Here is a 14,401-nt window from a genome sequence, read left to right as displayed (position 1 = left end):
CAGTGTAAGAGGGTTCCCCTTTCTCCACAATCTCGCCAACATTTGTTGTTTCTTTCCTGTCCATTTTTGCCATTCTAACTGGTGTAAGGTGGTATCTCAATGTGGTTTTGATTTGGATTTCCCTGATAAGCCCGGAGTTTTAAAGCTCAATGTACTTGGCCGTGGGAGACCTCAGCAGTCTTTGGGGCTGCTCTTGGGAGAGAAAGCAAGCAAAGAGTCTGTGGACATACAGCATGGAAACAGCAATCTGAGGAGTGCCTGGGGCACATATGGGGAGATTAGTTGCTCATCTTGGAGTATGACCCAAAGCAGCAGCATTCACAGAGAAACCTCTCAAGGAACAAAGGAACTGGTAGGTGCAATTTCCCTCCTCTGCCTCTCAGCATAAGTACAGGGCCAACACTCACTACCTAACTTGCTTACACCAAGTCCTGCCCCTCCACACTCTGGCAGATCCACCCTTCCCTGTCATACTTGCCTCAATCCCAGCACAGCAGAACCCCTCCCCCAGAAGACCAGCCCAAATCCCTGCCAATACCAAGTCTCCCAACACGGGTGTTTTGCAAGGCCTCAGTTCCAGTGGTAGTGGTGACAAGTATCATTTCACAAGCAGATCAGAGCACATCTAGTTAAAATGTGCCACATTCAGGCAGGGACCAAATGCTGCCCACAACAGGCAAAGAGAATCTCTGCAGACAACTGGCATGAAGGATAAAGCGGCTGGCGCAGAACAGCAGGTCACATGCAGCACACACTGGAGACAATCCTAGAAGCACCAAGCCCTGGGGAATAGGGACAGTATACAGCAGGGCACTACAGGACCTCTTCATAAAGCCATTACCCACAAGAACAGGAGATGCAGCTGACTTTCCTAACACAGAGGAACAGGCACAGAGACTCACACCAAAGGAGAAGACAAAGGAATTTGTCCCAAATGAAAGAACAAAACAAGGCCACAGCGGGAGATCTAAGCAAAACAGATATAAGTAACATGCCTGATGGAAAAATTAAAGCAATGATCATAAGGATACTCACTGGACTTGAGAAAAGAATAGAGGACATCAGTGAGACCACTGCCATAGAGATAAGGAATAACAACACAGATAAAGAGCTCAAAAAACGAGAAACATGCTTGATGGAATGAATAGCAAGATGGAAGAACCAGAGGAACGAATTAATGACCTAGAAGACAGAGCAATGGAAAGTAATCAAGCTGAACAAAAGAGAGAAAAAAGAATTATGCAAAAAAAGAACAGGGAACTCAGTGACTCCATCAAACATAACCTTCATATTATAGGGTTCCCAGAAGTAGAAGAGAGGAAAAGGGGGCAGAGAATTTATTTGAAGAAATAATAGCTGAAAACTTCCCTAATCTGGGGAAGGAAACAGAAATCCAGATCCAGGAGGCAGAGAGAACCCCCAACAAAATCACCAAAAAAGGTCCACCCCAAGACATATTGTAATTAAAATATATTGTGATATATAGTAATTAGTAATATAGTGATAAAGAAAAAAATATTAAAAGCAGCAAGACAAAAGACAGTTACACTACAAAGGAAACCCCATAAGGCTACTGGCATTTTTCAGCAGAAACTTTTCAAGCCAGAGGAGAGTGGCATGATATATTCAAAGTGCCTAATGGGAAAAACCTGCAGCCAAGAATACTCTATCCCAGAAAGACTATCACCCTATTCTGGGTGTTTCCCAAACAAAAACTAAAGGAGTTCATTACTATTAAACTTGCCCTGCAAGAAATATTAAAGGGGACTCTTTGAGTGGAAAGGAAAGACCAAAAATGATAGTATGAAAGTAGGAAACACAAAAGCAGTAAAAATGAGTATTTCTGTAAAAAACATCAGTCAAGGAACACACAAAATAAAAGGATGTAAAATATGACATCATATACCTAAAACGTGGGGAGGAAAGGAGTAAAGAATGATAAACTTAAACAACCATCAACATAACATAGACTATATGCGGATGTTATATACCTGATAATAACCACAAATCAAAAACCCCTAACAGATATGCAAAGAATAAAGAGAAAAACCCAAATATATCACTAAAGAAAACCAGCAAACAATGAAAGACAAGAAATGATCAGAGAAAATCTTCAGAAAGAACCACAAAACAATAAAATGGCAATAATACATATCTATCCAATAATTACTTTGAATGTAAATGGACTGAATGCTCCAATCAAAAGATAGTTACAGAATGGATAAAAAAGCAAGACCCATCTATATACTACCTAGAAGAGGCACATTTTAGACTTAAAGACAACAGCAGATTGAAAGTGAGAGGATGGAGAAACACTTATCATGCAAATGGATGTCAAAAGAAAGTTGGAGTAGCAGTACTTAACAAGAGACAAAGAAGGACACTACATCATGATAAAGGGAACAGCCCAACATGAAGATATGACAAGTGTAAATATTTATGTACCCATATACATAAAAGTCATTAACAAACATGAACTAATCAATAACAATACAATTATAGTAGGGGACTTTTACACCCCACTTACATCAATGGACAGATCATCTAAACAGAAAATCATCAAGGAAACAATGGATTTGAATGACATACTGGATCAGATAGACTTAACAGATATATTTGGAACATTCCATCCTAAAAGAGCAGAATACACATTCTTTCCAAGTGCACACAGAACATTCTCCAGAATAGATCCCATATTAGGCCACAAAACAAGCATCAACAAGTCCAAAAAGATCGAAGTCATACCATGCATCTTTTCTGACCACAATGCTATGAAACTAGGAGTCAACCACAAGAAAAAAATCTGGGAAGACCACAAATACATGGAAGTTAAATAACATGAAAACATGCTTATCAGCACTCATCATCAGGGAAATGCAAATTAAAACTACAATGAGATATCACCTCACACCTGTCAGAATGGCTAAAATCAAAAACACAAGAAACAAGTGTTAACAAGGATGTGGAGAAAAAGGAACCTTCCTCTTGCACTGTTGGTGGGAATGCAAACTGGTGCAGCCACAATGGAAAACAGTATAGGGGTTCCTCAAAAAGTTAAAAATAGAACTACCACATGATCTAGCAATCGCACTACTGGGTATTTACCCAAAGAATACAAAAGCACTAATTCAAAGGGATACATGCACCGCTATGTTAATGGCAGCATTATTTACAATAGCCAAGATATGGAAGCAACCTAAGTGTCCATCCACAGATGAATGGATAAAGAAAACATAGTATATACATACAATGGAATATTACTCAGCCATAAAAAAGAATGAGAGCTTTCCATTTGTAACAACATGGATGTACCTAGAGGACATTATGCTAAGTGAAAGAAATCAGATAAAGACAAATACCGTATGATTTCACTTTTATGTGGAATCTAAAAAACAGAACAAACAAACAAACCAGGCTCTTCAATATAGAAAACATAGTAGTGGTTGGCAGAGGGCAAAGCAGTGTGGGGATAGGCAAAATAAAGGGGATTAAGAGGCACAAACTTTCAGTTATAAAATAAGTCACAGAGATGAAAAGTAGAGCATAGGGAAGACAGTAAATAATATTATAATAATATAATAATATTGTATGGTGACAGATGATGACTACATTTACTGTGGTAAGCACTGAATAATGCAGAGAATTGTTCAATCAATATGCTGTACATCTGAAACTAATATAACACTATGTCAACTACACTTCAATAATAAAAAATCATAAGAAAATCATAAGGAAAATACATTTACAGTACTATACTGTAATTATCAAAAAGAATCCATGCATAAGATCCACACATTTCAAACCCGTGTAAAGGGTCAAAAGTAATACAATTATTGAAAAATTAAGTTACCAGAAAGAGCCGCAGTATGATCCCATTTTTGTAAAAAACAAAAGACTATGTGTAATATGTATGTATGTATATAATATGCATGTACATATGTACATATATATGTAAGTTTGTATGAACACAGTATAAGTCTAGAAGAATATACACCAAATTGTTAACAAGTTGGGGGGTGGGGGGAGCAGAAGGCACGATGGCTATGAACAGAGACACTTTTATTTCTTACCTCATTTACTTAGGTATTGTTCAAATGTGTTACAAAAGTATGTATTACTTTGGTCCTTTTAAAACATCCTATAAATGAATTTTTTTAAAAAGCCTCGCCTTAGGCTATTTAATATCAGTATCAGATTAAAAGGTTTAGGGGTTGAGTGGTTCTGTGGTTTCTCCCGAATCTGATTTTATAACATAGTTTTTTTGTCAGCATTTTTTTAGATTTCTTGAAAATCAGTAACATTGAAAATAAAAAGTCGGGATGCCTGGGTGGCTCAGTCATTGTGTGTCTGCCTTCAGCTCAGTCATGGTCCCAGGGTCCTGGGATTGAGCACCACATCGGAGTTCCTGCTCCGCGGGAAGCCTGCTTCTCCCTCTCCCACTCCCCCTGCTTGTGTTCCCTCTCTCACTGTGTCTCTCTCTGTCAAATAAATAAATAAAATCTTGAAAAAAATAAATGAAAATGTCAACAAAAGCCAAGTTTGATTAGTTTTTATAGTGTTTACCATTAGTATTATTTGGTGAGGTGAGAATGGTTCCAATTACATTTGCTGACACATTGAGAATAAAGTATTTAGGGGTGCCTGGGTGGCTCAGATAGTTAAGCATCTGCCTTTGGCTCAGGTCATGATCTCCAGGTCCTAGGATTGAGCCCCACATCAGAATCCCAGCTCAGTGGGGAGTCTGCTTCTCCCTCTCCTCCTGCTTGTGCTGTCTCTCAAATGAATAAATAAAATCTTTAAAAATAAAATAAAATATTTAATATTCTATTTTCAATGGTTTTCTATATCAATACTATCTAATTGGAATGTCAGGTTTCAAGTACATATACAAAACATTTGGTATGTATATACTGAAGTTAATACATGGAGAAAACAAAATACACTTAACAAAGGATTGGAATTCACAATGGATTACAAGTACTTACTTGAAAAATGTTCTTGGTCGACACCATTACTACTTCCCACTATATTACATAACTGGACATTCGTTATCAAGTTGTGCATCCCAAGAATAGCTATAAATATAGAAAAAGAAAGTTATTTTGGTTTCAAACACAAAGAATTGATTTTACAACCAAAATTTTCTGATTTTAACATTTCCTGAACATTTTCCTACTGAATTAAATATAGATTTTGCAGCCAAAAAAAGGGGAGACAATGTCTCCTACAATCTTTCTCATTAATACCCCTATTACTTCCCCCCTTATTTGGGATTTAGATTTCCCCACATTTCTGAATTCAGACACACAACTAAAGCCAGCCTAATCCTAAATGTAAATCTATACTTAGCTCCATCTTGTGGCTAAGAGAGAATACTGAAATGATCTATTTTTGCTGTTCATCCTTCTCACAAAGGGTTCTAGGAACAGTGCGATACAAGGCAGATTTTCAACTTCACCATTATTTCTACATTTTTTAGCTAAGAGTAGAATACCAAAACTATAGCTGAATTCTCATCTTTAAGATTAAAGTAGCATCCCTCAAAAACGACAGGAGAGAGAAACTCGGGTTTCGGTTTTGATGCTCTTTTGCACACATGTGGCAGAGGCTACAATATGCCCCTGGTCCATTCCACTCTGATGAAAGCACCATTTACAAATTCAACAGTCCTCAGCATTCCAAGGAATGAGACATCTGCTCTGGCCGTAGCACCACACATTGATTGTCCCTTTCCTGGGTCCTTCCCAAAGAACCATCACTCTTCCTTTCAAACATGTTAGCTTTTGGGGTTCCTTGGTGCTAAGATATCCCCATGTGTCATATTTTTCTACCTACGTAAATGGGTGCATGCAGAGGAAGGTCGGGGAGATACTGGTCCAGATAAGAAACCAGCAATGATGACAATAACAGGGAGGTTTGGAGTGTTCTAGATATATGTCTAAAAGTGGGGAAAGGGGTGAGAATAGCTCAGAACTATTTCATCTGCTTTCCAGTTACTCAACTTAGGGGTTTTCCTTTTTTTCCACCCAAAGTTTATTTTATTTATTTTTAGTAATCTTGACACCCAAGGTGGGGCTCAAACTCATGACCCCAAGATCAAGAGTTCCATGTTCTTCCGACTGAGCCAGGCAGGTGCCCCTCATCTTAGGGACTTCTGATAAAATGGGACAGCAATCGACCCTGGAAACTCTTTTTTGATGCTTAGATGGGACAGCTTTTAGCTGTGCACCAATTACTAAAAGATTTTTATAAAGACTTTCAAATATGGTAACATGGGAAAAGAAGTCAAATAATACAATACATTCCATTAACAAAATTTCACCACTGACAGCATTTTAAAAAATGAAATCCTTTATGTCAGATTTATAGTGTAAAAAACAAAGCCAAATATGTGGTCTACTGATTCAATAGCACTTTGCTAGGCAAAGGAAGCATCTGTAGGATGTACGTGCTGGCATTCCTTCCCCTCCCCTCCATACTCATTCACCCATTTGTTTTAAGAGATACCTGCAAGGTCACACAATTCTGTATCAGAAGCACTTGTCAAAGCTTCTTCTAATTCTGGATCAAGAGATACTTTTTCTTCTGTGAAAGTCTGCATAGGCTTCTGTTTAGGGATAAATATTTTCCCTGTAAAATAAAGCAGTTTGTTAATTCCAATACTACTGCTATGAATTAACTCATTACCATTTTACTCTTTTTAACAAAAATTATGAAAAGTATGTACAACTGAAGCTGAAGGAAAAAGTCAAGATAAACACCTACAATAATGTTGTTTCATCTTCAATATGTATTTCAAGTTTCCAGGGCAATACTGTGGCTGTACAAGTTGGAATGAAGAAAAAATTAACTGAGAAATTGTCCTATTTGTGAAAATAAAAATAGGCTCTTTTTGGAGTAATTAGGAGTTACTCAACAAATACTGAATTAAAAGATGAATGTAGGAATAAATTTTAGAAATCTATAAAACTTTAGAGATTAAAAAAACAACAGAATCCACTTTCTTACTCTTAAGCAACAAACTGTTAGCAGAGGCAACAGTCAAGTTTATGATTCCAGAAATTCAAGATCTAATTGCAAAGAAATTCCTGTATGTCCTAAGGGGTATTCTGAAACTTTAGGTCAGTGTTCTTCTAAGCCTTGATGGACGCTAATAAGGTTGGCTGTTAAAAAACAGGTTTTTAGAAAACTAAAATCTTTATTATGTGAAAATCAGTATTTTATCACCATATGTTCAATGCAAGATTGAAAACATGAAGGGAATGGAAAATGATAATGATACAAGTGCAGCACAAGGTGACCAAACAAGACATACTCACACATGGTGGGGACAGGTTACCAAGAATGTCTCTGATTTCTCTCCCAAGTGAAAAGTCTTACTAAATGATCTAGAAAGGTCTATGCATAGATTCACAGAAGTGCCAATTATTTTCTCTTCTATTAGGAAACTACCAGGGAAATATGCAAGAATATTTGGCCTGAGGAATCTATGCAGTGCTCTATCAAAAGAATGTCTGTAGGTTTATAATCAGTATAGCGAGTGCTGTGTACTTCTTATTCAAGGTACATATCAATCAGTGTAACCAAAAGGAATCCTTCCACAATACAGACTGCTTCTAGCAATCTGGCCAAAACTGTTCAGGATCTTAATTTCTGATAGTATATGTTTTTTCTTTTTTTTTATTATGTTATGTTAATCACCATACATTACATCATTAGTTTTTGATGTAGTGTTCCATGATTCATTGTTTGCATATAACACCCAGTGCTCCATGCAGAACGTGCCCTCTTTAATACCCATTACCAGGCTAACCCATTCCCCCTATTATATGTTTTTTATGGTGAACATTTCCATTTGGTTCTTATTAAAAAAACAGTTTCCCCATCTCTGCTGAAATTCCTCACTTGTTTACACATGCTGTGTACCTTGTCTGCTAGATTCTTTGACATTTTTGTCATAGTTATTTTGAAGTCCCTAGCTGATAACACCAATATCTGGGTCATGTCTAAGGCTTATACTGACTGTCATTTTCTTGAGTATGGGGAATATGTGTCTTAAGATCTTTGACTGCATGCTAGGCATTTTTGTATAAGAGTATAGCAGAGACTGAAGGAAATGACATTTCTTCTTAGAAGCATGCCCTCTAGTCAGGGCTGAATCAATATGCTCTACAGTTGAGCTAAATCTGGGCTTTGTCACAACTTTAGTTTGAGTCAGTTCCTCACTGGCTTCAAACATTTTGAATATAGGATCAGGACTTTCTCTTCAGTAAGGCCTCAGATTATAACCCTCACAAGGTTCTGGAGATCTCCTGTGCTCCCTCCTTTTTTTGAACTGTGAACTGTGAGTGATTTCTACTAATATGTAGCCCAGGCTGCCAGCTTTCTGGATGGCTAGGGAGCTGCCTTTATTTTCCAGTTCCACCCCCTGATTTTTGGGCTTTGGCAGATCTCTTAGACCCTCTCATCTTATCTACTCTACACTCTGTGAAGTTGGGGTTGGCCTGGAAGGGATTTCTCCCAGCCCTCCTGCCTCTCCCTCAGTCTCTTCCAGCTGAAAACCTATGCCTCAGGAATTTTCTCAGCTCTGCTTCACTGCCTTTTTTCTTCTAGTATCGCTAGCACTAAATGAAGACCTGAAGGAAAGAATTGAGGTTAGTGTAGTCTTACCATCTCTAAGGCTGCACTGTCCAATATGGTAGCCACTAGCCACATGTGATTATTTAAATTAAAATTAAAATCAGAAAATCAGTTCCTCAGTCATACTAGGCACATTTCAAGTACTTCATAGCTACATTTGGCTAGCATGTAGCTACCACACTGGTTAGCACAGACATTGAACATTTCCATTATGGCAGAAAGTTCTAGTGGATAGCACTGCTGTAGGGCTTCTCTGGATTTCTCACCTATCATCCAGTCCATACATAGCCACTAAAAGTTTGTTAAAGTTAGGCTGATTTCTCCTGACTCCTTTCTATGGTGGTTTTCTCCCTATATTTCAATCAGTAAAAAGAGCATAAGTGGCTCACTGATCTAATGGAGGGCTTGTCACTTTCTAGAGTCATTTAGGTTTGTGTCCTCAAGCTGATAGGTTTTTTTAAATTTTTTTATTGTTATGTTAATCCCCATACATTACATCATTAGTTTTAGATATAGTGTTCCATGATTCATTGTTTGTGCATAACACCCAGTGCTCCATGCAGAACGTGCCCTCCCCAACACCCATCACCAGGCTAACCCATCCTCCCACCCCCCTCCCCTCTAGAACCCTCAGTTTGTTTTTCAGAGTCCATCGTCTCTCATGGTTCTTCTCCCCCTCCGATTTCCCCCCCTTCATTCTTCCCCTCCTGCTACATTTTTCTTTCTTAACATATATTGCATTATTTGTTTCAGAGGTACAGATCTGAGATTCAACAGTCTTGCACAGTTCTCTCTGATAGGTTTTTAAAAACTGTAATAATGCACTTATACTGCTTGTTTGGGTTAGTACGGAAAAACAGTAGTCTCTTGCAACTTTCTACATCTGAGTTAGAAGTCGTTCTGGTCAAGCATTATTTAACAAATGGCATTTGGTCAATCCATAATGTATTTGTATTAGTAAGGATGTTTTTAACTGCATGTAATAGAATACTCAATTAAAAGTGGTTTGGTGCTTCTCAGGCTTTAATGTGCCCCTCACTCACCTGGTGATCTTATTAAAGTACAAATTCTGATCAGTAGGTCTGACATGGGATCTGAGTTTCTGCATCTAACTAATCTTTGAGATGATGCAGATACTGATCCACAGACCACTTTTAAAGCAGCAAGAGTTCAAACAATAAGTATTTTTATAATCTCAGTTAAGTCCACATGTAGGTGGTTGCAGGGTTGGTTCAGCAGCTCAGTGTTGACATCAAGGATCCAGGATCCTTCCATTCTTCTCTCTGGCTACAAGCGGCATAAAGACCTTTGTTCTCAGGCCATCAGTCTCAAGATGACCTTTGCAACACTAAGTATCAAGTCCTCATGCAACAAGGTCAGGGCAGGAAGGAGGGGCATAATTTTTATAAGGAAATCTTCTATAAGGAAAACTGTCCAGATTTCTCCTCAGGTTTCTCTGACCTGCACTGGTCATATGTCCAGCCGCAAGGGCAGCATTTTCATTCTATTTCAGAGATAGGCTCTGCCAGTAAGGATGAAGGGATTTGTGAATTGTTACTGAACGGGAAGCTATAGTGTGTGTTTGATACTGAACTGGATGCAGTACAGGTCTGTGCTCCCTTGATTCCCTGAACATTTTGCTTTAGCTACACAGATTCCGCATATTTGTCTGTCTTCTGTGAGCTTTACAAAGACATGGTTTATGTTCTCCGTTTATTGCTACATCGTTGTCTAGTGCACAGCAGGCAAGCCAATTTGTTGAATAATTAATTGGGTGATCACCTCCAGTTCAACTACATCATTTTATAAAGTACAACTTAAATACCCTGGTTCAAAGTTACAGAGCAGAGTGAACACTAGAACACAGGCTCCCAAATTCTTAATCCAGTGCCTCTTCCAATAAACTGGTAGTTTTCAAACTTAACTTTTGTAGCGGTGGACTTTTCCCCTCAAACAAATACCTATGTATATGATGGTATCCATAACTGATCTTCTTAGTACCAAATTTTGGAGTTCTGATGATTATTAGATAATCTTTTATTATTGGTTCACAGACAAAGGCAAATCCAAATCATTACATCCTGATAACTCCATAGTACTTTTCTCAGTGGTTGACAGTATAATTTTTTTTAAGGTTTTATTTATTTGACAGAGAGAGCACAAACAGGGGGATAGAGGGAGAAGGAAGAGCAGGCTCCCCGCTGAGCAGGGAGCCCGATGTGGGGCTCAATCCCAGGACCCTGGGATCACGACCCAACCCGAAGGCAGATGCCCAACAACTGAGCCACCCAGGCACCTGGGTTAATAGTATAATTGAAGTGGCATAGAATTCATGCCTTTAATTGTCATTTCAGGATAATTACATTTTCCTGAGCTCAGTCTCACCTGCATTTTCAACAGTCTAATGTAGGGGTTCTGAAGATGGGCTGCACAATGGATTCACCTGGGGAACTTTAAAAAATTCTGATGTCCAAGTCCCAGGGATTCTGATTTAATTGATCTGGTGTGCTATACGAGACATCTGGATTTTTAAAAGCTCCCTAGGGATTCTAATGCAGAGCAGTCAAGGTTGAGAACCACTAGGTTATGGTATTCACTTACTAAACAAAACTATGCAAGCTATCAAATAGCTGCCCATGTCTTATTCTAGGGACCAATGGAATCTAAAGCATTATAAAAATCTAAAATGTTTATTTTTGTTATCCTCATCTACGTTCCATAGAGGCATTATTCATATCTAATTTTTACCGCACATAAACTTTTGCTAATACTTACAAAAACAAAATGAATCTCATCATAAAAAACAACAAAGCAAAACAACAAAATTTCGAAGGGCTTATGGAAATTTTCCTGATACAGAATTTTACTGTTAATTTATACAGCTCTGAGACAGTCGGTACCTCACCTGGCACTCCTCTTTATAATAAATTCTCTGTATATAGACATTTTTGTTGTAGAGGTATTTAGCCTATACAATTATTTTAACAATATGAAAAGTAATTACTTCATATTTCTTCATGGTTAGTTTAACACTAACACTGTAACAATGGTCTTTTAATGCAGGGGCGCCTGGGTGGCTCAGTCGTTAAGCGTCTGCCTTCGGCTCAGGTCATGATCCCAGGGTCCTGGGATCGAGCCCCGCATCAGGTTCCCTGCTCGGCAGGAAGCCTGCTTCTCCCTCTCCCACTCCCCCTGCTTGTGTTCCCTCTCTCACTGTGTCTCTCTCTGTCAAATAAATAAATAAAATCTTTAAAAAAAAAAAAAAAAAACAATGGTCTTTTAATGCATATACACAAAATCTATTTATAGAAAACTAACAGTAAGGAAACTTAATTTTATAAGAAAGGATAAACTAGGCAAAAATGAAGTTTAATATTATGAGTACAAAACCTAAGGAGACCCCCCAAAATTAATTTATAGACTTAAACAATCCCTTTCAAAATCTCAGCTGACTTTTTTGCAGAAAGTAACAAGGTAATGCTAAAATTCATGGAAATTCAAGAGACACAGGACAGCCAAATAATCTTGAAAAAGAAGAACAATATTGGACTTACACTTCCCAATTTCAGAACTTAATACATAGCTACTGTAATCAAGACAGTGTTATGCTGCATAAGGACAAGGGTACCAAGAAAATTCAATGGAGAAAGAATGGTCTTTTCAACAAATGGTGCTGGGAGAACTGGATAGCTACCTACAAAAGAATGAAGTCAACCCCCTACCCCATACCATACAGAAATATTAATTCAAAATGGATTACAGACCTAGATTTAAGAGCTAAAACTATTAACACTCTTAGAAAAAGCTGTACATTTCCATGACCCTGAGTTAGGCAAAGGTTTTTAGATATGCTACCACAAACACAAATGACCAAAAAAAAAAAAAAAAGATAAACTGAAGTACACCAAAATTTATAACTTTTGTGGGGCAAATGATGCCATGAAGAAAGTGAAGAGAAAATCTACAGAATAGTAAAAATATTTTTTCAAATCATATACCTGATAAGGAACTTGTATCCAGAATACATAAAGAACGCTCATCAATATTAAATCAATTGACTGATGTAAAACATCAGGAATTTTTTTAAGGTTTTATTTTAATCACTCAGTGCTCATCATAGCAAGTGTACTACTTAATCCCCATCACCTATTTCACCCACCCCCCTACCCACCTCCCTTCTGGTAACCATTAGTTTGTTCTCTATAGTTAAGAGTCCGTTTCTTGGTTTGTGTTTTTTTTCCTCTTTGCTCAATTGTTCTGTTTGTTAAATTCCATATATGAGTGAAATCATATGGTATTTGTCTTTGTATGACTTATTTCACTTAGCATTATACTCTCTAGCTCCATCCAAGTCATTACAAATGACAAGATACCATTCTTTTTTATGGCTAAGTAACATTCGTGCGTGTGTGTGTGTGTGTGTGTGTGTGTGAGAGAGACATCTTTTTTATCCATTCATCTATTGATGAACACTTGGGCTATTGTAAATAATGCTGCTATAAACATAAGGGTGCATGTATCCCTTTGTTTTTGTCGTTTTTGGGTAAATACCCGGTAGTGTGATTGCTGGACTGTAGGGTAGTTCTATTTTTAACTTTTTTTTTTTTTTAAAGATTTTATTTATTTATTTGAGAGAGAGAGAGTACAAGGGGGGGTAAGGGAGAAGCAGGGTCCCTGCTGAGAAGGGAGCCCAACACGGGGCTCGATCCCAGGACCCTGGGATCATGACCCGAGCTAAAGGCAGACGCTTAACCAACTGAGCCACCCAGGCGCCCCTCTATTTTTAACTTTTTGAGGAACCCTCATACTGTTTTCCACTGTGGCTGCACCAGTTTGCATTCCCACCACCAGTGCAAGAGGGTTCCTTTTTCTCCACATTCTCTCCAACACCTGTTGTTTCTTCTGTTTTTGATTTTAGCCATGCTGACAGGTATGAGTGATATTTCATTGTAGTTTTGACTTGCATTTCCCTGATGATGAAGTGCTGATGAGCATGTTTTCATGTGTCTGTTGGCCATCTGAATGTCTTCTTTGGAGAAATGTCTGTTCATGTCTTCTGCCCATTTTTTAATTGGTTTTGGGGTATTGAGATGTTTGAGTTCTTTATATATTTTGGATACTAACCCTTCATCAGATATGTCATTTGCAAATATCTTCTATTCAGTAGGTTGCCTTTCAGTTTTGTTGATTGTTTCCTTTGCTGTGCAGAAGCTTTTTATTTTGATGTAGTCCCAATAGTTTATTTTTGCTTTTGTTTCCCTTGCCTCGAGGGACCTAGCAAAATAATTTTTAAAAACCTAGTTTAAAAATGGGCAAAAGATTTGAAGAGACATTTCTCCAAAGAAGATACACAGATGTCTAATAGCACATGAAAAAAATGCTCACTATCATAGTCATTGGGGAAATGCAAATCAAAACCACAACACATTATCATTTCACAACTACTAGGATGACTATAATCAAAAGGACAGACAAGTGTTGACAAGGATGTGGAGAAACTGGAACCCTAATATATTGCTGGTGGGAATGTAAAATGGTGCAGCCGTTTTGGAAAACAGTTTGGCAGTTCTCAAACTGTTAAACATAGTTACCATATGACCCAGTAATTCCACTCCTAGGCATACACCTAAGAGAAATGAAAACTTGTGTCTACACAACAACTTGTACACAAATATTCACAGCAGCATTATTCATAATAGCTAAAAAGTGAAACAATCCAAAAGTCCATCAACTGATGAAAGGATAAAATGTGGTATATCCA

The 14,401-nt window shown here is 37.8% G+C and overlaps 1 protein-coding gene across 1 annotated transcript in view; it reads right to left on the bottom strand.

The window, feature by feature from the left end:
• Positions 1-14,401, bottom strand: part of LOC116640522 (tropomodulin-3-like) — a 69,249-nt gene that overhangs the window by 9,823 nt on the left and 45,025 nt on the right. The window contains exons 4-6 of the mRNA XM_032417564.1: positions 6,508-6,630; positions 4,986-5,075; positions 672-871 (exon numbers count right to left, since the gene is read on the bottom strand). Of these exons, the coding sequence (XP_032273455.1) occupies positions 672-871; positions 4,986-5,075; positions 6,508-6,630 (413 nt within the window). The remainder of the gene's footprint in view (positions 1-671; positions 872-4,985; positions 5,076-6,507; positions 6,631-14,401) is intronic.

The sequence above is a fragment of the Phoca vitulina genome, unplaced genomic scaffold, assembly GCF_004348235.1.
Source record: "Phoca vitulina isolate PV1807 unplaced genomic scaffold, GSC_HSeal_1.0 scaffold20, whole genome shotgun sequence".
In the NCBI taxonomy this organism is placed as follows: domain Eukaryota; kingdom Metazoa; phylum Chordata; class Mammalia; order Carnivora; family Phocidae; genus Phoca; species Phoca vitulina.
The sequence above is the reverse complement of the archived record's forward strand: the minus strand, read 5'-3'. Positions and strand labels throughout refer to the sequence as shown.